This window comes from Arvicola amphibius, chromosome 11 (assembly GCF_903992535.2).
Source record: "Arvicola amphibius chromosome 11, mArvAmp1.2, whole genome shotgun sequence".
NCBI lineage: Eukaryota > Metazoa > Chordata > Mammalia > Rodentia > Cricetidae > Arvicola > Arvicola amphibius.
Window position 1 is genome coordinate 123,515,619 of NC_052057.2, and position 25,366 is coordinate 123,540,984.

General features: G+C 37.8%; 1 protein-coding gene across 1 annotated transcript in view; it reads left to right on the forward strand.

Annotated features, from left to right (window-relative positions):
- Nucleotides 1–22,173: 22,173 nt before the first annotated feature.
- Cngb3 (cyclic nucleotide gated channel subunit beta 3) overlaps nt 22,174–25,366 on the forward strand; it is a 139,011-nt gene continuing 135,818 nt past the window's right edge. The window contains exons 1-2 of the mRNA XM_038348355.1: nt 22,174–22,284; nt 24,420–24,518. Coding sequence (XP_038204283.1) covers nt 22,174–22,284; nt 24,420–24,518 — 210 coding nt within the window. The remainder of the gene's footprint in view (nt 22,285–24,419; nt 24,519–25,366) is intronic.

Below are 25,366 nucleotides of genomic sequence, written 5' to 3' on the forward strand. Positions count from 1 at the left end.
GGTCTCATATTCTCTATCACAAGCAAATTTTTATTCTTCATACTTTATATTCAAAAAATAAAACTTCAGCTGAAACACCTCCTTGAGGTAAATTTTTACCAGAAAATAGGTATGTGATTTTTTTTTTGAAGCATATTTCCAGGACCCAACTTTTGTGTTCATTCCTTTAGGACATGCTAATGAATAATTCCTGAAACTCACATCTCAGGAGACTCAGAACTGTGTTATACATATCTGAAATACATGTTGAAATCCTTAAATTAATAACATACAAAGAGATTATCAGGATTTTTTACTAGTAGAAAAACATAACTGGTGAAAACAGAGACACTATAAGCCATGGAAAGTTTTACAATGGATGGTCTTCAGAAACAACAGCATCTTTTCCCCATCCTCTGGACCTAGAATCCTAGATGTTCTTCAGAATCCCTTTCAACATCTTTCAAGTAAAAAAGTGCAGGCCAACAGCGCTCGCATATAACTGTAGAGGCCAATTTAAGCGCTAATCATATTGTTTCTCCTTTGCAGGGGACAAAAAAATGAAAACCTAGTAGGTTTTAGTGAAACTGGATATTTTGCATAAGCTTCTGGGTGGTTTCCTAGGAGTCCCATTAACTCTGTTCTGGAGGCAATTATGAACATGGTCACGGTATCTTAAGACTTCAGAGCCATCCTGAATACAAAATATAAAAATAAAATACATGGAAATACTATCTTTTGTTCCTTCCATCTTGCCACTGGCATCCTAAATTGTTATTTTAAGTGTTTAATCTACATTTCATGGTTTTTATTGTGTTCCTAACAAAACATTGCATGATGCATGCCACAGATTTCCAACTAACATCTTCTGGACAGATTTTATACACTGGAAGACAAGTTAGTGGGTGTGTGCCTTTGGATGCTGACTTGGTTAAGCCCTGAGTCTTACTGTGCTTATTTACCTGAGTTCCAGCTTCTGCCTGATGCCCCACAAAAGGTACTACTACTCTACACAAGATGTCCATTTAGTATGAGAAAATATAGACTTCAAAATATCAGAACTGCCATTAAACTTGAATTCCAAAATTCCAAATTTTGTCTCACTTCTTTTCCTATCTCTGACTTTTTGTTGTTTACCATTTACCTGAGATTTTAACTCATGTTCAAAAAGCTTTAACTGTTTCCAGAGTCCATTCCAACTGTATTGTTCAGGGAACAGAATAATGCAAACAGAGAGGATATGACAGGGGGGTTCTTTCTGTTCCTCTTTCTAGTGTATTCTAAGCAATCACTGGATTCTCCTAGACACCTGGAAATGCCCCAGTACACTTTATTAGGATACTTTAAAAGTCCAAATAGGTATGTCACTTCATATATTCAATATTAGAGGTATTGTGTCCCGTCAAAACTAATAGGATATTTTTGTGCATCTGAAGCAAATCATGCTGAGCCAGATCATCTGTCTCAGGAGGGCAACGGGCTTACTACCTGTTAAGTGCACAGAAACCGGTAGAAGCATCTTCCCAGAGCCCCGCAAGGGGAATATGGATTAACACTATCATCCCATAAAAAATATAAACACATCCTTTATCTTTGACTATACAGTCATCTAAATTTGGAAACTCAATCTCATGAATATTTAAGTAATCAGTAAGCAGTAGTAATCATTCCCATTTTATAATTAAACTAGATGGGTCTTATTTTTAATTTAGGGTAAGTTTTTTTCTCTCTCTCTTTTTCTTTGGCAATCAAAGCAGTTCTTGATGAACGTGTGATTTATCTAGTAAGAAACATCTACCAAAGGAAGACTCTATGCTTTGAGTGAAAAAGTGTATTAAATCAGTTAAATTTTGACTGGTATAATTAAGATGATGTTTAATTTTTTAATTTCCAAACTACAGATTTACATGCCAAAATACATAGTGTGTGTGTGTGTGTGTGTGTGTGTGTGTGTGTGTATTTAGTGCAATGAAAAATAAGAATATGGAATTACTTTGTGTAGAAGTTAGCTCGATTCAGGAAATAACCAGACTAGCTAAAAGAAATAACAATTATATTTTTATTTATTATAAGGGGAAAACTCAGGAAACAGGAATGAGAAGTCCAAGCTCATGAGGGAACCACACAAGAGAGGGAATCTGGGCCCTGTGTCATTATTGTCCTGGTCCCAGAAAGCTACACCCTATCTTGGTCCTATCTCTTAAAGATAATTGGTTGGCAAAGATTCCCCATCAATTTTGCATATTTTTCATAGAGAAACTATCTTCTACTAAGTTAGTTCACATTTATTTTATTCCCTACTCACCCCAACACCTACTGTTTTATTATTTTTTAATCTTTTGCATACAAACTAAACATTTTAGTAAAAGACTCATAGCTTCATAAGTATCCATTCTTATTCACCATAGGGACAGAAAGATTGCATTAGCTTATCTTAGCCTTAAAACATAGCTACACAGATAGATTTAGTAATGGATTTTTATTGCTTAAAATAATAACAATAATTCTAAAACAACTCTGAGGGAAATGAGCCCTGGAATGAGATGCATTTCATACTTAAAGACAGATAAATGGTGAAGGCCACACAATCCCTTCTAGTCCTGGACCTTGTGTCTATTGCCTTGGCAACAAGGGGTTATCTATCCCACCACAATGTTGGTATCAAGAGCATCAGTGGCTGTTAGGTTCCATCATTTATTTTGATATCCACACTTACCATTAAGCACAGGTGATACAAGCCACATCTATTGCATGTTGGTGTCCTCAATGCCAATACAGCTCTTTTCACGTGGCAGTATTCTATAATAAATAACTCTTCCTCACCAGCACAAGACTGACTATAACTTGGCTTTAATAAAACATCCCATCTGCTGCTTTGCACTGTTTCTCTGAATTTCTCACAGAAGCAATCTAACACGGGTATTTGACAAGTCCTGCAGGCAAAGAGCATGAATTGTTTAACTATTTCCACATCACTTGCAGCTGTTGGGGGACAGTAAGGTTGAATGATTATGAAATATGAATCTTAAAATATATTAAGAAGGTAAAAGAGTCATACCTTCATATATATCCACTCTTACCCACATACGAACAGTAAGGCTGCGTTAGCTTATCTTAGCCTTCTAAGAAGGGATCCCCCTTCCACTTGTATTGACTATAACATACAGGGAATACATTGCACAGTTAGTTGTTTACTTGATTTTGCCCATTACTTCATCTGATCCTTTTGTATCAAAAGTTTATTTTGAATTAGAAGTATAGTTAGTTGTAAAACAAAATAACAATAATCTCTATTGTAACTGTCTTCTAAGAGCTTTGACCCAGACAAACATCAGGCAAATAATGATATTTAGGATACAATCCTGTCCTCAGAGAATTTGAAATCTGGAGATGACAGATAAGACATAAAAATGTAAATGCAACAATACATTGGTGCAGCAAGCGGAGGCACACAGAAAATTGTGGAATCTTAGAAGACCAGAGCTTAAAACTGTAGAAATCCAATGATTTGCTGTTTAGGGTGTACTTATGAATTAAACTCCTATACAAATATGAGTTGTTGTAGTTCTATCCTCAGTCTAATGACATAGAACAGAAGTGTGGGTGACTAGAAGGACTGGGAAACATGCAGGTGTCTTACTTTGAAGGACAAATTATTGAGAAGCTTTCCACTTCTTGTGTTGTAATCTTCTTATAGTTGTTTGCCTAAGAATTCTACCTCAATTTTATTTCTGAAGTTAAATGAGGATTAAGAAATCAGTATTAGCATTAGGTCCAAATTTCAAACAAATATAATTTATCCACTTTAAAAATTTGGATAGGGGGCAGCAAAAGAAATCAGCATGTAGAGGCCCTTGCCACAAAGACTGACAACTAGATTCCAAACTAGGATGCCCACTGTAGAAGAAGAGAACTGACCCATAAATGTTATTCTCCAATGCACATGTGTACAGACACACAAAAAACCCCACAATAAATAAATACAAAAACCTTAAAACTCAAGTGGAAGAAATTTAATTATTAAGTAATGCCAATGATTCCAATCATTTTCATTAAAAATATTTAATATCTTGGAAGGGGAAACAAGTTGTAAATCACACATCAATTAAAGTATTCATCAAGAAAAAAAAGTGATATGTTAAAGCTAGATTCTGGGTAGTAATACATAGTTTAATTAGTTGGGGTGAAAACAAATTTAATAAAATTATTTAACAGTTTACAAAACCAGTGAAAACCAGTTATAGGGTTGGAACAATAGAGCACAGAGAAAGTCCCTACTGATGTTCAGGAAGTGAGGCTGGGCATGCTCACAGACCTCTGCTACCAGTGGGCCTGCAATTGCCTGCAGCCTCCAAATGGTTGGTGTAGAGGATGCTGGGAAGCTCCTGGCAGGATTTCATATAGCCCCATCTGTTGAAGCCCATGAACCTGCCTACGGGGGCAATAATGGCTTCTGTTGCTCTCCTGCTTTCCAAGTCTTGCAGAAGAGCCTCTCATGGGTAGAATCTAATCCAGAACCCTGCTGGCTGAGACTGGGAAATGTTATTACCAGGAATCCAGGAGAAAACATAGGAGGAAAGAAATGGTGCTGAATTTCCATCAGGCCATCTGGCACCTGTCTCTGAAACTCAACATTCTCACTTATTAAGAATAATTTTCTTCATATTTTAGGGATATACAAAATTAGCCCTTGCCCTATTTCTTATCCTGTGCCAGGCTAGGAAGCTTATGCATGTAGTTTGTTTCCTACTTTTCTTTCATTCTGTCTGGACCTGCTAGGAAAATGTATGGCCAAGTTACAAGCACACTGACTATAAGTATAGTCAGCTACTGAAAGAAATATTCAGTTGTCACCCTGAAATGACAAAGTCTCAACCCTAATTTTATTTAGAAACTCCTATTTAAAAACTTTCAAAATTATTAGTATTCATCCAAGTAAATAGTTACAATTTTTACAAAGCTCATCAAACTTTAAAAATTAATATATTTTGGTTTCAAGGGACAAATACAATGATGAATATGTGTGAAATGGTTATAAAGAAATTCAATTATGGAATTAAAAGGAAAAAATAACATGTTCGCAACACTTAATTATAAAATTAAGCCTGCAATGTAGTATTCCACATACACTGGTGTTGACCCCCAGAGTCAAGTCACATTTTCTACATTAATAGTGGCCTGATTCAGCAGCTGCATGAATCTTGCCTTTCCAGGCTTCATCTTTCTCAACTGTAGACACTGACAGGATGAGATAACACAGCATTCTAGAACAGTGCTGACTCTTAGAAAGCCCTGGGTAAATGTTTTCTGTGATTGTAGAGTTTAACAAGTACTCGATGAGCATCTTCTTTATGCAAAACACTACCTTAGGTCCTGGTAGAAATGCAATACTGAGCCAGTGAGCAACAAGATCGCTGGCAAGAGGAAGGTCAGGGAAGGGTGCCTGTGGAGCCTGACCACAGAGTTGGATCCCTAAGAAGCACATGTGAAAAGGAGAGAATGGACTTCTGAAAATTATCTTCTGACCTCCACACATGTGCTGTGGCACACACAGACACACAGACACACACACGCACATGCATGCACACACAATATGTAAATAAATAAGTAACTTTTTTAATTTCAGGTTTTTTTAATCAATGAGCTTGTCTTCGTGGGCCTTGGTGTTGGAGTAGAAAACAAAGAAATGTTGATGTGGTAGCAGGAGCAAAAGCATTGGAAGTCAAAAGCAAAGCAAGATTCACTGAAGCTGTACATCAAATTGATAGGAAGGTCGGTCAGAAGTGGTGACAAGAGATTTGATGACAGTGAGACACAGTCAGGCCACTGTCTAGAAGAGGAATGACCAGAATTCTGAATCAGGCATGATTACAAAGGCAGGATGTGCTGCTGCTCCCAGGGAGGCTGTGTGTGCAAGAAGTGCAACAGGCTGAGCTCTCGAGCAGGTGTAGCAGATGCTGTCAGGAATATGATGTAGAAGCCTGAGTCTAGGATGAAATGAGAGGCATTTTTGAGTTCATGAACCTCAGAGTATTGTCTGCTTATATTTTGTACCTCCCCACCTTATCTAGTCCTTATCCTACAACCAGGAAAGCCAGATAATAGAGAAACTTTTAAATCATTCTATGACTTCAGAAGTTTATTAAATTTGAGATAGCAATTATGGAAGTTGGTATGAACTAATTGATATTTGAAGAATATGGCTACCAATGAGGACTCCACCCTAATCTCTGAAAGTGTACATGTCTTTTCCACATGGTAAAGAAGAATTACAGTTGGTGTTCAACTAACTTTAAAACAGAAAGATTATCCAACTGGGTATGCCTGATGGAACCATTTGCTACTAATAGAAGGAAGCACAAAAAGAAGTCAACGTGTTTATCAAGACATTGCTAGACTTCCCTGTCAAACAAGTGACCAGGAGCCAAAGAATCTGGGAAAAACAAAGAAGTTCACCTTCCCAGCACTTCCACAGAAAGCACATACCTGCCACCACGATCTTCTTTTAGCCTGATCAGACATCTATTGGCTTCTGGATAATAATATTCTAAGATAAAAAGCTCGTCTTCTCAGGTATGCTTGTGGTGATCTATTATAAATTAACATGAAGTTAATGTGGCGAACAAATGCAAATAAGCATCAAGGGCATTCAGTCCAATGTCCTGGCAAGAAACCTGGCAGGAAGACCTGCTGGAGCTACAATAGCTTAGCATTTAGGGTGCTAATGGAGACAGTAACAAGTGTATTCAATAAATATGTTATATGGAAACTAAAACAGAAAGATAACTGTGGTGGTTTGAATAAGAATGGCCCTGAGGCTAATATATTTGAGTGCTTAGTTACTAGGGAGTGGCAATACATGAGAGGATTAGGAGGTGTGTGACCTTACTGGGATAAGTGTGTCACAGTGGGTGGCTTTGAGATTTCAAAAGCCCAAGCCAGGCTTGTGGGTACATTGTGTATGTGGTGTGTGTGTGTGTGCACGATATGTGTGTTTGTCTGTATGTTTGTGTATTGCTTGTGTATTAGTGTTTGTGATAGGTGTTGTATTTGTTTGGAGGATGTATTCTGTGTATATGTACATGTGAGATATATATACATATGTATGTATGTATGTATATATATAAAGTTTTGTGTTTATAGCATAATAGTATGTATGTTTGTGAGTATGCTGTATGGATGTTTGGATATGGTGTGTGTGTGTGTTTTATTTGTTGTGAGGAATTGGCTAATATAATCACCAAGACTGAAAACACCTACAATCTAACATCTGCAAACTGAAGGTCCATGAGAATGGGTGGTATAAATCCACTCCAAAACAAGGGAGTTTGTAATGTCAAGCCCCACTTCTAGTCCAAAAGTCCAAGAATGGTAAGGTTCAATGTGAAAAAATGGGTATTTCAGCTTAGGTAGAAAGAGGAACTGATTGTTATTCCACCTTGTCTCATCTTGTCATTATGGTAAGGCCCTCAGCGGATCCCACAATTGTGATGATCAATCTCTTTACCCCTCTGAGCCCTGTGAATCAAATACTATCATAGTTAATAAAGAAGCTGCTTTCAGTCAGTGGTTTAGCAGAACATAGCTAGACTGGAAGATGTGTGTGTGTGTGTGTGTGTGTGTGTGTGTGTGTGTGTGTGTGTAGAGAGAGAGAGAGAGAGAGAGAGAGAGAGAGAGAGAGAGAGGGGGGGGGGGCAGAACCAGAGAGAAGCCATGTAGCAATACCACAGAAAGACACTGACAGAACTTTACCCAGTGAGCCACAGCTATGTGGCAATACACAGATTAATAAAAAATGGTTAATTTAAGATATGTTAGCCAGAAATATGCTTGAGCTATTGGCCAAACAGTATTGCAATTAATAAAGTTTCAGTGTGATTGTTTTGTAGCCTGGGCAGCTGGGAATGAACAAGTGGCCTCTGCCAACACTATCATACTTCAAAAATGCCCTTACAGAAATATCCAGAAATATTACTTTTTCATCTATCGAGGTATGCCTTGCCTTAGTCAAGATGACTAGTTCAACGATAACTAGTTCCTCAGACTGTCATCAGGTACCTCACAAAGGTAAAATGATGCCTGATTAAAGATTTTTGTTTTAGACTTCATTTTTAATGATTCCAGTTTTCTTTCTAAAATATTTGATATTTTAGTTCCATTTGGAACTAGCTAACATGGTTTTTACAGAGGGAAGCTATAAATTTTCATGGGGAAGGAAAAGAAGTGGCAGAGCCAATGTACTGTAAAGAAGCCTTGGGGAAGGAAGAAGCTTCAGGAATTCAGACTTTTGATACTACAACTCTCAAAGGGTCCTGGGTTACCAAATAAAAATGCAAGAATTGGCTCTCGTTGAGAGAGTGAGTGAGAGAGAGAGAGAGAGAGAGAGAATAACATTTTTTCCTTCTCTGATATGTATAAATTCTTAGATTAGCAAGACCTTGTTCAAAACAAATGTTTGCCTCCTAGTGACATACTAATTGATTCATCTAATTACAAAATGTATATGAAAAGAAAACACAAGTGGCCAAGAAATATATATTATAATTTAGGAAAATTGAGTCTAGGATAGAGTACATAGCTTTTTTTTCAACATCAAAGATTTTTTAAAAGCATACTCACCTTCAAAATAATCCATTCCATCAATGCATGACCTAGAGGTTGTATGCTCAGAAATGTTACAGAATGTCAATGAGCAAGGTATTTCAGAACACATAAAACTATTATATAAAAAATTAATAGGGGACTACTTGCAGTCAAGAAGTTTTCATAGTAATGAACTTGAGTGGTCTGATCCTCATTGTTTCAAGCTTTTAATGTTATAGTTACAGACAGCCCCAAAACATGAGAATTTGCCAGGAGATAAAGGTAAAGGGAGCTAGGCATGATAGCACATTCCCGTAATCCCAGCACTCAGAAAGATGAGGCAGGAGGATCGCCACAAGTTCAAAACCATCGTGAGCTACATAATGAGTTCAAGACAGTTCAATGTGGTGGAAGTCTGGGATGGGTGAGTACAGCGGGGAGAGGAAAAAGGTGAAAAGGAGGAGAGAAGGAAGAGAAATAGAGAGGGGAAAGAGGGAAAAAAGAAAGAAGGGAGGCTATTTCAATAACTGCATGAAGGAGAAGAGTCTATAATAAGAAAAAATAGACTCTGTCAAGAGAAAGAGAAAACTATGAGAACTTCACAAAGGTAAGATACAAGAAAATTGGAGATGCAAGACAATTCAAGAAATCACAGATGAGGATAGTTCATGCCAACCATGTGAACACCACAGATATGCTCAAAGAAAAACTGAACACAGAGGAGAAAGAAAAGCAGTTTCAATCATGAAAACATAGAAAATGCATTAATTTGATGAATAAATTTCAAAAGGAAGAAATACATTAGAGGAAATCAATAAACCCTTAAACTAAGGGAGAAAGAAAAAAACAAAAACAATAAAAACAACAACAACCAGGAAAATAACCAACAAAATTACAGAAATTAGAAAAATCTCTAGAAATAACCATAAAAATTAAAGGCCTCAAATCACCAGCAAAGGCATGTAGGTTAGCTTACTGTATTGGCTGGTTTTGTGTGTCATCTTGACACAAGCTAGAGTCATCAGAGAAAAAGGAGACTCAGTTGAGAAAACACCTCCATGAGATCCAGCTGTAAGGCGTTTTCTCAATTAGTGATCAGTGGGGGAAGGCCCAGCCCATGGTGGGAGGTGCTATCCCTGGGCAGGTGGTTCTGGGTTTGTAAGAAAGTAGGCTGAACAAGCCAGTTAGCAGCAGTCCTCCATGGCCTCTAGGTTCCTGCCGTTTTTGAGTTCATGCCCTGACTTCCGTTGATAATGAACAGCAATGTAGAGGCGTAAGCTGAATAAACCCAACTTGCTTTTTGGTCATGATGTTTTGTTAAAACAACAGAAACCCTAAGACACTTACTGAATTAAAAAAGTGGGACCAAGTATCTGTTGTATTTAAGAAACACACCTCACTGGTTAATAAACCGAGAGTCAAAGAATGAATGTCAGTTCAAGTAAATAAAAACCAAAATAAGAGCCTGGTCTACAAGAGCTAGTTCCAGGACAGGCTCCAAAGCCACAGAGAAACCCTGTCTCGAAAAAAACAAAAAAAAAAAAAAAAATAAGCTGGGGTAGACATTCTGATGTCCGATAAAATCTAATTCAAAGGAAAATTATAAGAAATAAATTAGAAGGGCACTGCAGATTAGTGGAAAGAAGAACCCATCAAGACAATAAAACATTATAAAATATGCGCACCCAGTTGTTGAGGGTCCCAGTTCTGTTTTTTTTTTTTTTAAAGCAGTATTGGGAATAAAATATTTGATAGGTTTTGCTAAAATAATATAGTGGATGATTTCAGTACTACATTCTCATTTTCAAAGAGGTCATCCAAACAAAAAATTAACAAATATTCAAAGCCAAAGTACAACATAGATCAAATGATCTTTGCAGGTATTTACAGAATATTCTATCTGAAAAAAAACACAATTCACCTTCTCAGCAGCACAGAAAACAAAGAGATCACATTCCAGATCACAGAGTAAATCTTCAAAAACAAAAAGGAGCTGAAATAACTTTGTATCGCATTCGATACATACTGTATTGAATGTTCAAGGTGACTCCATCCACAGTAGCTAGGAATTGGAGCCAGCTAGCTGTCTATCAATTGATGCCTGGATAATGAAAATGCTGTACTTAATATACAGTGGAATTCTGTTCAGTAAATAAAAGTGAAACCGTGAGAAATACTGAGTGAGGTAAGACAAACACTGTATGGTTTCTCATATGGAGATCCACCCATCAAATCTGTATGTCTGTATTTAAATCTGAGTATCTCTTCAGGACAGGAAAAAGAAAGGAGCCTTGAGCAAAGAGACTCTAAGCAGGAGAAACAGTAAAATGGGATATGAACGTAGTGCATGATTGTTAGGCATGAAAAAGATTAAAAAGAGTTGGCAGAGGAAAAAAAAACAGAGAAATGGAAAGGGCATGGAAGGAGAGTTAATAACTAAGAACGTATGACAAATAAATATCAAAACCTACTACTTTGTAAACCAAAAATAACCCATGAGTTAAAAATCAAATTAAGAAAATTAAAATCAGAAAGAGCCTGGAGTCGTGGTATCCTTAATGGGTAGTCAGTCCTGCTTCCAGAAGTCAGAGGTTTTTAAATAAAAATAATTGAATCCATCAGAAGCAAAATGCGCCTGCTCAGCAGCAGTGGAAACTTCTCTAAAATCGGCCACATTCTAGGACACAAGGTGAATCTTGGAAAAATGAAGAACAATGGAAATATAGTATCCATTCCACATGGGTATAATACTACAAACATGCTCAAAATTTTTGGCTATAAGGGGCATAGGCCCAGAGCGGGAATATATAAGTCTTGTTATCAAACTGCCTTCTAAAAACTGACTTCATACCCATAGAATAGTACAGCTTAGCCTGGGGGTAAAGAAGCACCTTTTTTTTTTTTTTTTGTAAAGGAGGTTGATTAAAGCAAAGACTCCTACCTGATCAAAGTGCTTTGTATAAGTGACTGACGGCTGCTCAGCCTTAAATGATTTATCTGTATTTCCCATAACTCAAGGCCATGAGAAGAAAAGAAGAAATCTTAACAGAGCTGGTGTGAGAAGGGAATAAAATGAAGGCAAAACAGAACACACATGGTACAAAAACAGAAAGGAGCTGTTTGTGGGGAAGGAAGGAGAACTACAAAGGTACAGTAAGGAGAAGGGGAGAGAGGGCAGTGGAAGGGTAAGAACAAAATACAATGGCATAGGTATGTGTGAGACAGACAAAGAGAGAAAAGCGGTAATAAAACACATTACTCTTTACTCTAGCTCAAAAATGTTTTTAATTTGTATACTCTTGCAGAACATTTTTATTTCAACAAAAAAGGATGTGAGCAATATAGTCATTTTGCATAATCTGAATACATGTCTCCATTTTAATCCAGTGAAGTTGATTTGACCAAATTTATGCCTCTTATCTTCACCCTCTGAGTCATTCTATGGGATTAATGACTGACTATACCCAACGTACTTTATGATAATATAAATGTCTAACCTAAAATGTCACCTTGAAGGCAGGAGATTTGAGAGCTGTGATTCAAGGAGTAAGGGATGTTGTTACCATAAGTGAGGACTAAATGAATAAATAAATAAATAATCAGTGGACATAGCAGCATGCACCTGCAATCCCAGCACTTTGATGGAGTGGGATTATGCAGAAAACTACAACTTTTAAAACTACAACTTGGACTATGTAGTATGACCCTATGTAGAGAGAAAGAGGATGAAGGAAAGATGACAGTCAATGACTATACACTAAAAATAAATTCAGGATAGAATTCAGCAAGTATAAACATTTAAGAAAACCTTGAATCTGTTACTTCCTTTTTTGTATACACACACAGGAGTGACATGTGGTTTTCAACTCTCGGTCTAAGAGTCTGAAACACTCTTCCTGCTGCTGTACAACAGAGTCTAGGTTCCAAAGGACTGTATCATAACTGTAACTGGCAGAAGTTTTTGTTTATCTGTGTTTTCTCCTTAGCGTTATAATACATTTTTCTTTTCTTTTTTTTATTATTAAAAATTTCTGCCTTCTCCCCGCCTCCCATTAACCTCCCCCTTCCCCCTCCACTCCCCCTCCCTCTCCTGTCTGAAGAGCAGTAAGGGTTCCCTGCCCTGTGGGAAGTCCAAGTTCCTCCCCCCTCCATTCAGGTCTAGGAAGGTGAGCATCCAAACAGAATAGGCCCCCCCAAAGCCAGTATATTGTAGAATGGAGCGGCGGGCTGTGTCCCGCCACCCGGCTAGCTTTACCCAAAATAATTACACGGAAACTGTATTCTTTTAAACACTGCCTGGCCCATTAATTTCAGCCTATTATTGGCTAATTTCTCACATCTTGCTTTAACCCATATTTAGTAATCTGTGTAGCACCACGAGGTAGTTGCTTACCAGAAGAGATCTTAACCTGCATCCATCTCAGAGAGTAGAAGCATGGCGACTCACTATGGCGACTGCCTGAAGCATCTCACCACTGCCTTCTACCCAGCATTCTGTTCTGTCTACTCCTCCTACCTAATTTTCTGTCCTATTGGGCCAAGCAGTTTCTTTATTAGCCAATGAAATTAACACATAGACACTCCTCCATCATTTCCCCTCTTTCTGTTTAAACAAAAAGAAAGGCTTTAACTTTAACATAGTAAAATTACATATAACAAAACAGTTATCAAGCAAGAATTACAGTTACAATATTTAAATCTATTTTATCTTTTATCATAACTAAGGAAAACTATAACTATTGAACCATTCTTCAACTCCATCAAAGACTCCAGAAGGATATAATACTACCTAAATAAACAAGAAATATGCAACTTTCAAACTCTAGAAATGACAGAGACAACTCGCTGCCTGGACAGTCACCCAAAGTTCCTCTGTACCGTTGGGGCATCCATCTTCGGCCTTCAGGCCCATAGTGTCCAGCAGACATTTCCATGAAGCAGGAAATTCTAAAGACAGTTCAGTCATTTTCTGCTGTGTCCTGCAGAATGCCTTGCTGACTCCCTCATGAATCAGGAACCCTGAAAGACCATCTCACCTTTAGGCAAGTTCAGCAGTCCTCTCTCTGCGGGTTCTTTGTGTCCAGTTTATACAACAGTCCAGGCAAGAGCAGTTTCTTGCCCAAATGGCTATCAAACTCCATAAGTAGCCTCTTTGATGCCCATCTTCCTCTTGAAGTAGATTGGTGCTGCCAGGAGCAGATGTGTCTCATTGTCATGAAAAGCCCTAAGTTATTAAAACATTTAAAATGCCATATTCTGTAGCCTTTGAAAGATATGAAGAATGCCTATTTAACTGAAATATATCTCTATATATCTAGAAAATCTAACAAACATAACTACAAGCTTGACTATTATCGATGATTATCCATTAACAACCTATATTTCCTGCATCTCTGGGATGAAGCCTACTTGATCGTAATGGATAATTTTTCTAATGTGTTCTTGGATTCGGTTTGCCAGTATTTTATTGAGAATTTTTGCATCGATGTTCATGAGTGAGATTGGCCTGTAATTCTCTTTCTTGGTTGGGTCTTTGTGTGGTTTAGGTATCAGGGTAATTGTAGCTTCATAAAAGGAATTCGGCAATGACTTCTGTTTCTATATTGTGAAATACATTAAGGAGTATAGGTATTAGGTCTTCTTGGAAGTTTTGGTGGAATTCTGCATTGAAACCATCTGGTCCTGGGCTTTTTTGGTAGGGAAGTTTTTGATAACAGCTTCTAATTCTTCGCAACTAACAGGTCTATTTAGATTGTTCACCTGGTCCTAGTTTAACTTTGGTATATGGTACTTATCTAAAAAAATGTCCATTTCTTTTACATTTTCCAATTTTGTGGCATACAGGCTTTTGTAGTAAGATCTAATGATTCTCTGAATTTCCTCTGTGTCTGTGGTTATGTCCCCCTTTTCATTTCTGATCTTATTAATTTGCGTGTTTTCTCTCTGCCGTTTGATTAGTTTGGCTAGGGGTTTGTCAATCTTGTTGATTTTCTCCAAGAACCAGCTTTTTGATTCATTGATTCTTTGGATTGTTTTCTGTGTTTCTATTTTGTTGATTTCAGCCCTCAGTTTGATTATTTCCAGTCTTCTACTCCTCCTAGGTGAGTCTGCTTCTTATTTTTCTAGAGCTTTCAGGTGTGCTGTTAAGTCTCCAATGTGTGCTTTCTCTGTTTTCTTTAAGTGGGCACTTCATGCTATGAACTTTCCTCTTAGCACTGCTTTCATTGTGTCCCAAAGGTCTGAGTATGTTGTGCCTTTATTTTCATTAAATTCAAGGAAGACTTTAATGTCTTTATTTCTTCCTTGACCCAGGTGTGGGTCAGTAGTTGATAGTTCAGTTTCAATGAGTTTGTAGGCTTTCTGGGGGTAGCATTGTTGTTGAATTCTAACTTTAATCCATGGTGATCCAATAAGATACAGGTGGTTACTAATTTTTTTTGTAACTGTGGAAGTTTGCTTTGTTACCGAGTATGTGGTCAATTTTCGAAAAGGTTCCATGAGCCACAGAGAAGAAGGTATATTCTTTCCTGTTTGGGTGGAATGTTCTATAGATGTCTGTTAAGTCCATTTGGTTCATTACCTCTATTAAGTCTCTTAATTCTCTGTTAGGTTTCTGTCGAATTGACCTGTCCATTGGTGAGAGAGGAGTGTTGAAGTCTCCTACTATTAGTGTGTGTGATTTGATGACTGCCTTGAGTTCTAGTAATGTTTCTTTTACATAAGTGGATGCTTTTATATTGGGGGCATAGATATTCAGGACTGAAAATTCATCCTGATGAATTGTTCCTGTTATGAGTATAAAATGTCCCTTTCCATCTCTTCTGATTGATTTTAGTTTGTAGTCAACTTTGTTAGAAATTAGTATGGCCACACCCACTTGTTTCTTAGGTCCATTTGCTTGATAAACCTTTTCCCAACCCTTTACTCTGAGTAAATGTCTGTCTTTGTGGTTGAGGTGTGTTTCTTGTAAACAGCAGAATGTTGGATCCTGTTTTAGTATCCAATCTCTTAGCCCGTGCCTTTTTATAGGTGAGTTGAGTCCATTGATATTAAGTGACATTAATGACCAGTGGTTATTAACTCTGGTCATTTTTGTTTTGGTAGTAGTGTTTGTGTGTTTCCCTTCTTCGAGTTGTGCTGTTGAAGGGTCACTAGATGTCTGAGTTATTGTGGGCATTGTTGGACTCCTTGGTTTGTGATATTCCTTCTATTACTTTCTGTAAGGCTGGATTTGTGGCTACATATTGTAGTACACCCAACCACTGAGATACTGGGGCTGATCTAATGGGAGCTCACCAAGGCCAGTTGTACTGAGACAAAAGCATAGGATAAAACCGGACTCCTTGAACATGGCAGACAATGAGGGCTGCTGAGAAGCCAAGGACAATGGCACTGGTTTTTGATGCTACTGCATGTACTGGCTTTGGAGGAGCCTAGTCTGTCTGGATGCTCACCTTCCTGGACCTGGAGGGAGAGGGGACGACCGTGGACTTCCCACAGGGCAGGGAACACTTACTGCTCTTCAGAATGGAGAGGGAGGGGAAGGGAAGTGGGAGGTGTAGGGGGAGGGGGAGGGATATGGGAGGCGGGGAGAAGGTGGGGAGGAGGAAGAAAATTTTAATAAAAAAATAATAATAATAAATGCTATGACTATCAAAAAATCACTAAACTTATAAACTAGCAACTATTTCAATAGTAGTTGGATTCATATTTTATTGGAATAAAAAATACCCTAATTGAGCCCAGAAATTCCTAAAACATTAGAGCAGCTTATTCATAAATTTAGAACATAGAGAACAAAAGGCGCCATTAAAAGCAGCTTAACTGGGAGGCTAATTGTAGATATGCAATCTTCTTTGGGAATTGAACTTTTAATCTCCTTGCATAACCGTAGATCATGATGTTCAATGAACTGAAATGTTTTTAGTTAGCTCACTGGATGAAAACAAGAGACAGTGATAGTTTCTACTGGGTAGTAAATACTGAAAGAGGCTAATCATCAACTTTATTAAACAAAATCCATCACATGATTACTGTTCACAATATACTGACATACGGATTTTTTCTAAACAGTTATTTTATTAGTCACAGCTTAAACCAATATAGTATTCATTAGTCACAGATGCCACTAGCTATTAATTTCCTGAAGGCATTTTTATCCTTAATATCTGTTACACTTGCTGATCATGCTTTTTAATTATAAATTTAAAACTTCAAATATTATAATAAAAAAGAAAGCATTTTTAGTTGCTGAAGTACTACATTTAAAATCATGTTAGTGTTCTAAATTCCCCATGTCTACTGAATTGTTTCAGATATAGTCACATGTACCTGTAGGTGACTGAAGAAAAAAATCTAATATGCTAAATTTATTATTACACAAAAATCACCATGACAAATACTTCTAATAGAGTTATACATATTTTATGATGTATGTAAATGTTTCTTTGACTATTAGTTTCTATAATTCCATTTGATGAATTTAATTTTTATTAAATATTCGATGCCATCAAGTCAAGAAAAATCTTATTATAGTAAGAAGTTTTATTTGAGAACTTATTTTTTCATCTAAAATTAGCAGTTACTAACCCCATAAAACAAAAAGAACTTAAGTAAGTGTCTTTGGTCCCCTTTGGAAAGTGATCTGATTTGTAATTATATATAATATAAGCAAAGTTGTGTGTGTGTGTGTGTGTGTGTGTGTGTGTGTGTGTGTTTGCTTGTTACTGATACTGAGCTGCAATTTAACAAATCTTCGCTGTGGGTATATTTTGCTGGCCTCAGAAATTGCTTTTTACAATGATACATTGATTGACTGGATGCTATTTCTGTCTGCAGCATCTTGTCCCAACTTCTAGGAGAATTCCCTATCTTAAAACCAATCATAACAAGATATCCTCAGCAAAGCTCCAGTCTCTGTTTAATAATACACTCACCAAAGGACAGACCAGGCTACTGTTCATATAGGCTGATTTACAACAGTGCTCACATTCCTCTACTATAGAAGTTTGTGATGACAGTCCCCCTCTCTTTTCTGTCTTGGGTCAATATTGTTAAACAAATTGATAAATATTTATTAAGTACCAAATTTATACAAATAACATATCTAATTACCATATATACTACCATGTATACCTCTTCCTGAACTGGATCACACATGAAGTTGAAATAGAATTAAATGCTGTTTTCCTCTGAATACTTATAACTGAAAAAAGCACTCACAATTTAATCACCTCCTTTCCTGCCTTACTATGAATATGTCCTCAGTACAGTGAATTTTCACTACTCAGTCAATGTTCAGAATTATTATTAGTTTATTTGCTTTTCCTAAAAATAGATACCACTCCAATAAACAGAGTTCTGTTTGTTTCTCTTCAGTCATTGGGGGGGCTGTGGACTGTTAACTGGTTATTTCCTTTATACTCTGTGGTTGTTCTCTTTTGAAATTATAGCTAGGATATTTGAATTTTACTAGAAGGAATCTCAGAGAATTGCTTAAATCTTCCTAAAAGTCATAAATCAACACATCTTCAGTTGTTTTAGTGACATTTAAGATACTGTATTTACTGTAGCATTCAGCTTTATTTAGGGCTTGTGTTCTTATTGCATTTCTTTGAAGGAACACAGCTTTGGTGGTTTAATTTTCTTTTTATTACCAGTCATTCAGGCAAGGCAGTCTTCTGCTTATTTGGGAGATGTAGAAGAAACTGTTAGCCTGCCAACTGGGTAGGCCCCACAGCGGTGTGCAGTGACCGTCCCTCTGGGCCACCCCTTAGGGGAAGGGACTCCAGGAGCTATGTAGGAAGCTGAAGTAGACTCATTTACTGAGGATGTGGGGCTGGCCTTTGTATCCTCCTGCCAAGGCCCAAGGTGGGTGGTCATCAGGAAAGCTGTATTGTCTGCTCCTCATTGGTTCTCATCATCTGGTCTCCTGATATCGCCAGTCACCACGTGCAGAGACTGACTCTAGGTTGGTGGAAGGGAAAGTTAGCTGTGTGCATGCTCATATTAACTAGCCACAGAAGATTTCCCCTTGGATTACAGAACCAGTTGAAACCGGTCAACTGCCTTCCTCCTACAGAAGATGGACTAAAAGGAGCTTAATTAAATAGTGATCTGTCTTACAAGTGATGTCGTAGACACCAGAGATGGTAAGCAAAGGACACAGTGATATAATGGGAAAGTATAAATTAGATGATAATGAAGTGCAACGTTTACTCTAACCAGGAATTTAGTATCAGCCAAGCTTGACCATCATGATGTTTTAGTTGCATTAAGTTTTCTTTACATTAAAAATAGGCAGGAGTTTCTTGCTTCTTCAAAATGAAAGAAAAAAGATTAATAGAATGATGACATTTATATTGGTGGTATTAACATACTTAAGTATCCACTTATATGAAATTATCTGGGACCAATGCTGGAGGATCCCCACACCATTTTTTATTTACTAGGAGTCCTGTTTGAAAAATGTTACCTTTCCTTTAAGGACTCATCAGGATAGGGTTTACAGATGTTTTCCACTGGGCGCTAATTTGCCTTCTCTTGTAGTTCTCAAGTTAGCTTTGTCTCCTTGCCAGTGGTAGGTTGAGGCTTTCTGCTTTTCTGTCAGAGATGAGAACAAGATGTTTTCTGGGAACAATAAAGTTTAAGGCTTTCATTTACTGAATCATATAATCGTATTGTATAATAAGCATTTGAGTTCCTGTTGTTTTAGGTGGTCAGGTGGAGATATAGAGTTGATCATACATGAAACTTGCCATGGGTGCATTGGAAAGCAGAAACTGGACCACAGCAATTGCTCAGTTTCAAAGACATTTCTCTGGTTCCTCTATTCTTCATCAGCTATGGAAATTCCTTTATTCTTAGTCCACAGTTGAAAGATGATCTGGATCAGTGTCCATTCATTCAAGAAACATTCTGAGAGTATCCACTTTATCCCAAAGACAGAGCTAAACACAAAGAGCTAAAAGAGGCCAAAGCATCACTGGAGGAAGTGAGCAGTGTGATTGGCAAAAAGAGGACCCAGAAATGGTTTTAAAATGAGAATTGATAACTATATCTATGTGTGACACAAGGTGTGACAGTAAGAGCAAGAGACTGTCTACCCATTTGCCCATGGTAAAGTAGAAGAGAGGAAAGAGTGACTGTCTACCCATCCGCCCAAGGTAAAGGAGAGGAAAGAGAAACTGTCTACCTATTTGCCCAGGGTAAAGGAGAGGAGAGGAAAGAGAGACTGTTTACCTATTTGCCCAGGGTAAAGGAGAGGAGAGGAAAGAGAGACTGTCTACCTATTTTCCCAGGGTAAAGGAGAGGAAAGAGAGACTGTCTACCTATTTGCCCAGGGTAAAGGAGAGGAAAGAGAGACTGTCTACCCATTCACCCAGGGTAAAGGAGAGGAAAGAGAGACTGTCTACCCATTCACCCAAGGTAAAGGAAGGAGAGGAGAGGGAAGGGAGAATGTCTACCCATTCACCCAGGGTAAAGGAGAGGAGAGGAAAGAGAGCTGAAAGAAGAAAACAGCCAGCTCCAGCAGGATAAACAAGAGAAACAATAACAGAAATAGAAAATAGCCACATGAGACAAGCAAGGCATTGTAAGAGTTACTGTTACAAAACAAAAATACAAAACAACCCGTGACAAATGACTGACCAAACAGGTGGAAAGAATAATATTACCACGGCTCAAGGTTTTCAGTTCATCGTGGGTGTGGGGAACAGCTTTATCTGTAGTAGTAAGAGTGAGATGTTAAGCATATCCCAACAGCCCAGGAAGCACTAAGTTAGTAGCCTTCAAAGGTCTGTCCCAGCACCTACCTCTACGTGGTGGACACCACCTTCTAGAAATGGTCTCCCCCAACAGTGCCACCAGATGGAAAACAAGCGCTCAAAACATGAGCCTATGGGTGAAATTTCATTTTAAACCACAACAGGCATAAACAAAAGGAAAAACAGAGTAATTCAAAATAATTTATTATGGCAGGTGTTGAGAGCAAAAAGCAGAGGCCACAGATGAAACAAGAGAGTTAGGCAACAGGCAATGATAGCTGGCCAGAGTGTCTTGGCAAGAAATACAGATGCTGTAATTTAGAATTGAAGAGTTGCCAAGCTGTTGGAATTAGACAAATGGTCAGATTTATATTGAAGGACAACTGCTTATACTCACATTGACTTCCAATCCTTCCAAGCCCTTGTCTTTCCCCTTGTCTTTACCTTGCTCATTGGAAAGATCCTCTGAAGGTAGGGAGGACACAAAATTTAAACTTGAAAGAAAAGTTAAATATCTTGTTGGGGAAAAAAAGGCTTACCTTGGTTCACATACACAGTCTCAGTGATCAAAATCTATGCCCCTCATCTCAGATCTCATCAGAAAACTTTTTGTGCTTGTGTGTGCAGAAGACAAGAGTTTACAGAGAAATTCATTGTTGATCAAAATCCAAAAAGTAAATGAAGGAATCTATGTACCTAGGAGAGCTCCCCTCTGGACCCCAATATAGGCACAGACCATAACCAAACACCAAATACTGGTCGGCTGCCTGCTCCCCAGTGGATGACCTCACATTCATGAATATGTCATCAGAAATTGGAATCTGAGGACTATAAAAACAAAGATAATGTTTCAGTTCATAAAGTGCCACTGTACAAGAATAAGGACCCTAGTTTAGACTCACCCACACACGCAAGAAATACCTAGGCACATTAGCATTCACCTGCCCTAAAATCTGTGTTAGGGAGCTGGAAACAAAATGGTTCCTGTGGCTTGCTTGCTGTCAGTAAAGCTGAATCTTTGAGTGCCAGGTTCAGTGAGAGACCATGACTCTGACCTTCAGGCCACACACACACACACACACACACACACACACACACACACACCAGTGCTAACTACAAAAAAACTTGCACAATTATACAACTTATAACCTGATATCCCAAAGAAAGCACTGGATAGCACAGAACATCAAATAAACTTGGGTTCTGGACAGAGAAAGAAGTTTATCAATTCTTGATCATACACCTCTGACTCCCAAAAGTCTCGAGAACTGGATCTTCAGACACAGAAAGACTAGACTACACTGGCTTTTCAGCCAGTGATATGAAGTCAACCCACTAAATGAACAGGCTAAAGAAAGCTTAATAGTAAGGTCATGGTTCATCACTAGAAATGGGCACTTTGGCAAAGCAAATTATATGTTTTAAATTAGAGCCTTCATGCATGTTTCATTTGTTAATCATTCACATATATTCCTTTATTAAAATTAGGTACAGATAGGAAGGTGAGCAATTATAAATGAAGAAAACAAGTCAATGGGCAGTGTGATCATATTTAAACAGTTCAAATCCACTTGTTTAATCCTCTCATCTTAAATTATTCACAGGGGCATTTTGATTCTCCAAAGTTCATAAACAGAGCACAAATTACCCAAGCAGAAGTAATTTACTGCTTTTAAGCCAAAGCCCTGCCTAGCTTGGGAGTTGCCTGTAGGAATTAACCAGAACAAAATCCTGATTAAACAGCTAATTGGCTTGTCTACTAATGGAAAGAAAAACAAAGTAGATCTCTCCACTTCAAGATACAGGGTCATAAAATCAGAGGTCTTTCAGAAGTTCCTCGGAGAAAATGTTTAAATCACTGACAATAAAATTCAACAAAGTGAAGCCTATGGAAGGGAGGACAGAGAAGGAGCACTGCCCTCACCTGGGTAGTCAGTCTTGGCCATCCACAATACAGGTATGTTCTTTATGTTCCTAAGTCAGCCTTGAGTCTCATCCTTTGCTTACTAGTGGCAGCTAATAAGTGCTACCATGTGAAGATTGCCCAACAGTTTTACATGGTAACTCAAGGTTGAGTACTGTTTAAGCCATGTTTATATTAATTTATATATTCTGTTTATGCATATTTAGAGAGAGGATAATGGTGTTTGGGAGTTATATTTGAACTTGGAAGACTAGGAAAACAGTTACTAATTGTTTTCTCATAGTTTACACAAAAATATTTTATAGATTCTTCTCTTAAAGAACATGAGAGTTTTTAGCAGTAACTGCACTCTGGACACTGCATTGACACTGCGTTGAGCCCTTTCCAAGCACTGGTGTGTGTGAGAGAGACAGAATCCTGCTCTAAAACTACTATCACACAACTAGTACATAGCTGAGGCTGTACTAGACCCCATTCCAAGACTGCTACTGCAGGGATTCATCACTAGCCGGCTGCACGATGACAGAGGAAAGGCTGTGAATCAGCCCTTCCACATGAGCTACCCAGAAGCCACAGGACACTTAGCGAGAAAGCAGGAAGAACAGGGGTTTTTCAAAAGTCACCTCACCCTGAAGCAGCAATGCTGAAGGAGACCTTACCTCATGCCCAGGTAGAGCAGCTCTAGGTATAGTGCCATGTAGCAGCTGTGTTACTGGGGGTGTTGATCATGAGGCCTGCTGGCATCAAAGAATCTTAATAGTCATGTCTTGGAATTATTGATGTCTGTCCTTTTAAGTACAGAAGGGAGATAGGTAAAACATTTTTTAAGTTTTCTATTAAAATATGCTAAATGTAACAATCACAAATGTTAAAATATTATTTTCTTCCATGAAGTGCAACATTTTTCAATATCATATAAATACATAAAAATAGTTTAAGTCCTATAAGGAGATATCTAGAAGTAGAAACAAAAAAAATTGTATTGTGCTTTTTTAAGTATCCTTTAAAGTTCAATCAATCAAAAAACTCCAGAAATGCAAAGTCAACCCAATACAAACATGCTACCTGACTTCTGTATATGATGCTGCTCATATAAGTCTATATTTATGCAACATATAAAGACTATAAAGGAAATTTCTACAAATAGCATCAAAACATGATGAAAAAGAAGTGGTATGGTATCAGATGTTATTTCTATTCGTAGATTGTCTCAACCCACTGCTCCCTGTCTATGTGAATGTAATTAGCCATTCAAACAATTTCATATTTGACAGAAAATAACAGCATCCTTGCCTATTACATATAACAGCACACAAGATACCCTAAATACCTGTTCCTAGCTGCTTCCTCAGCTCTTCTCACCTTCCCCTCCAAAGAAATATTTCTACTTTCACCTTTCACCCCATACAACCACATCTGGGACTTTTGTTCTGTCTCCATCATCCACTTGTATTTGTAAAATCAAGATCCACTTCTCCGTTTTGTTTGTCCCTTTTCCTTCCTTTCTACTGTAGAATAGTTTACTTTCAAACACCATTTCTATTCTCTACATATATTTTCTACATATTCTTTTTAAAAACTCTCTCCCCAGTCTGTTTTTTCATACTCACAGGGTTGTTTTTTTTCCCTCTACTAGAGTTTGGGAGCCAAGATTTCTGTATTATAAATTTTGTTTTGTATCAGTGTATCCCTATAGGAGCATCATCACATACCCACTGGCCATATCTACTGTGATATAACTCCACTTCAAATGAAATGTTTGGAAAATGCTGATATGCAGACAAAGGCAAAACCAAGAAGAGAACAAAGTTAGTAATGATGGGCTGAAACTGCTACCTCCTCCCATTGTTTTAAATTCTACCACTAAAAAGTCTGATGGAAAAACACTAAAGTAATGTGAAGACCAAAACTGGGAGGACTATGAGCCAAGGAAACGTTGACAAAAATGTCTTGCTAATTGTGGGAAAAAGATGGTCAAAGCTGATTCAATAGTAAAGCTTTTCATTAGTAAGACGAAGAATATCTATTTGGTACAAAATAATAATTTTTAGGAAATCACAGATAGAGGTTCACTTTTAATAATCATGTTGCTAACTGAGTGAGAACCGTGACATTTCACGTTCAACTTTATTTTAGAGTAACTACGATATCTATTTTGTTTCTCAAAGGGAGAAAGCAAAAGTGAAAAAGAATCTCTAAGGACCAGAAGGACATCAGTCACATGTGAAAAGTCACACATCAAAGAACAAGGTCAGAATGTTACCTCTGTGTGTGGGGGGGAGTAAAATATGTCATTGTTTAAAATGTATTATTTAATAAAATATTTGTCCTTGGCCAAGCAAATCATTTAATGTTATAGAGAGTTTGAAGAACTGAATTATTTGTGAAAATATTACATTTTCATCCAGTCACTTGTTCATTCTTTTAGTACAATATCGCTAGATATTGTGTCTTGCGAAGAGGTGTGCACATACACCCATGAATGCATGTGTGTGTGTGTGTGTGTGTGTGTGTGTGTGTGTGTGTGTGTGATATTGAGAGAGAGAGAATTGCATGTGCTTGTTGGAGTGCACTTGACTGTGAAGGTACATGTGAAAGTCAGAGGTTACCATCAGGTGTCTTCCTCGGCTGCTCTGCATCTTATATTTTGAGACAGGGTCCCTCACAGGACCTGCAACTGACCACTTATAGCGATACTTGCTGAACCACAGGTGCTAGGGATGAATCCCCCAACTTGGTGATTACAGATTTAAACGTGCAGCTTTTATATAGGTGCTGGGGAGCAGAACTCAGGTCCACAAGCTTCCAGAGCCAGCACTTTACTGACCCAGTCATATTCCCAGCCCCTCACTAGATATTTTTTTATTACCTACCATGTGCTATGTACCATTCCGTGGACTTGAAGTACAGGTACGGTGTTTCACAACAATAGCTAAACCTTTGTTCAATAAAGAAGTTATGCTACAGAGAAAATCAAGCAGATCATGAGAAGTACATCATGAGCAGTGGAATTCCAGGCAGTGTTGTTATTAAGACAGTAAAGCAGATGAGGCAGCATGTGTTTCAAGCTTCATCGCCCCTCTCCTCTGTACTCGCTCATCTGGAAAGCCTGTCT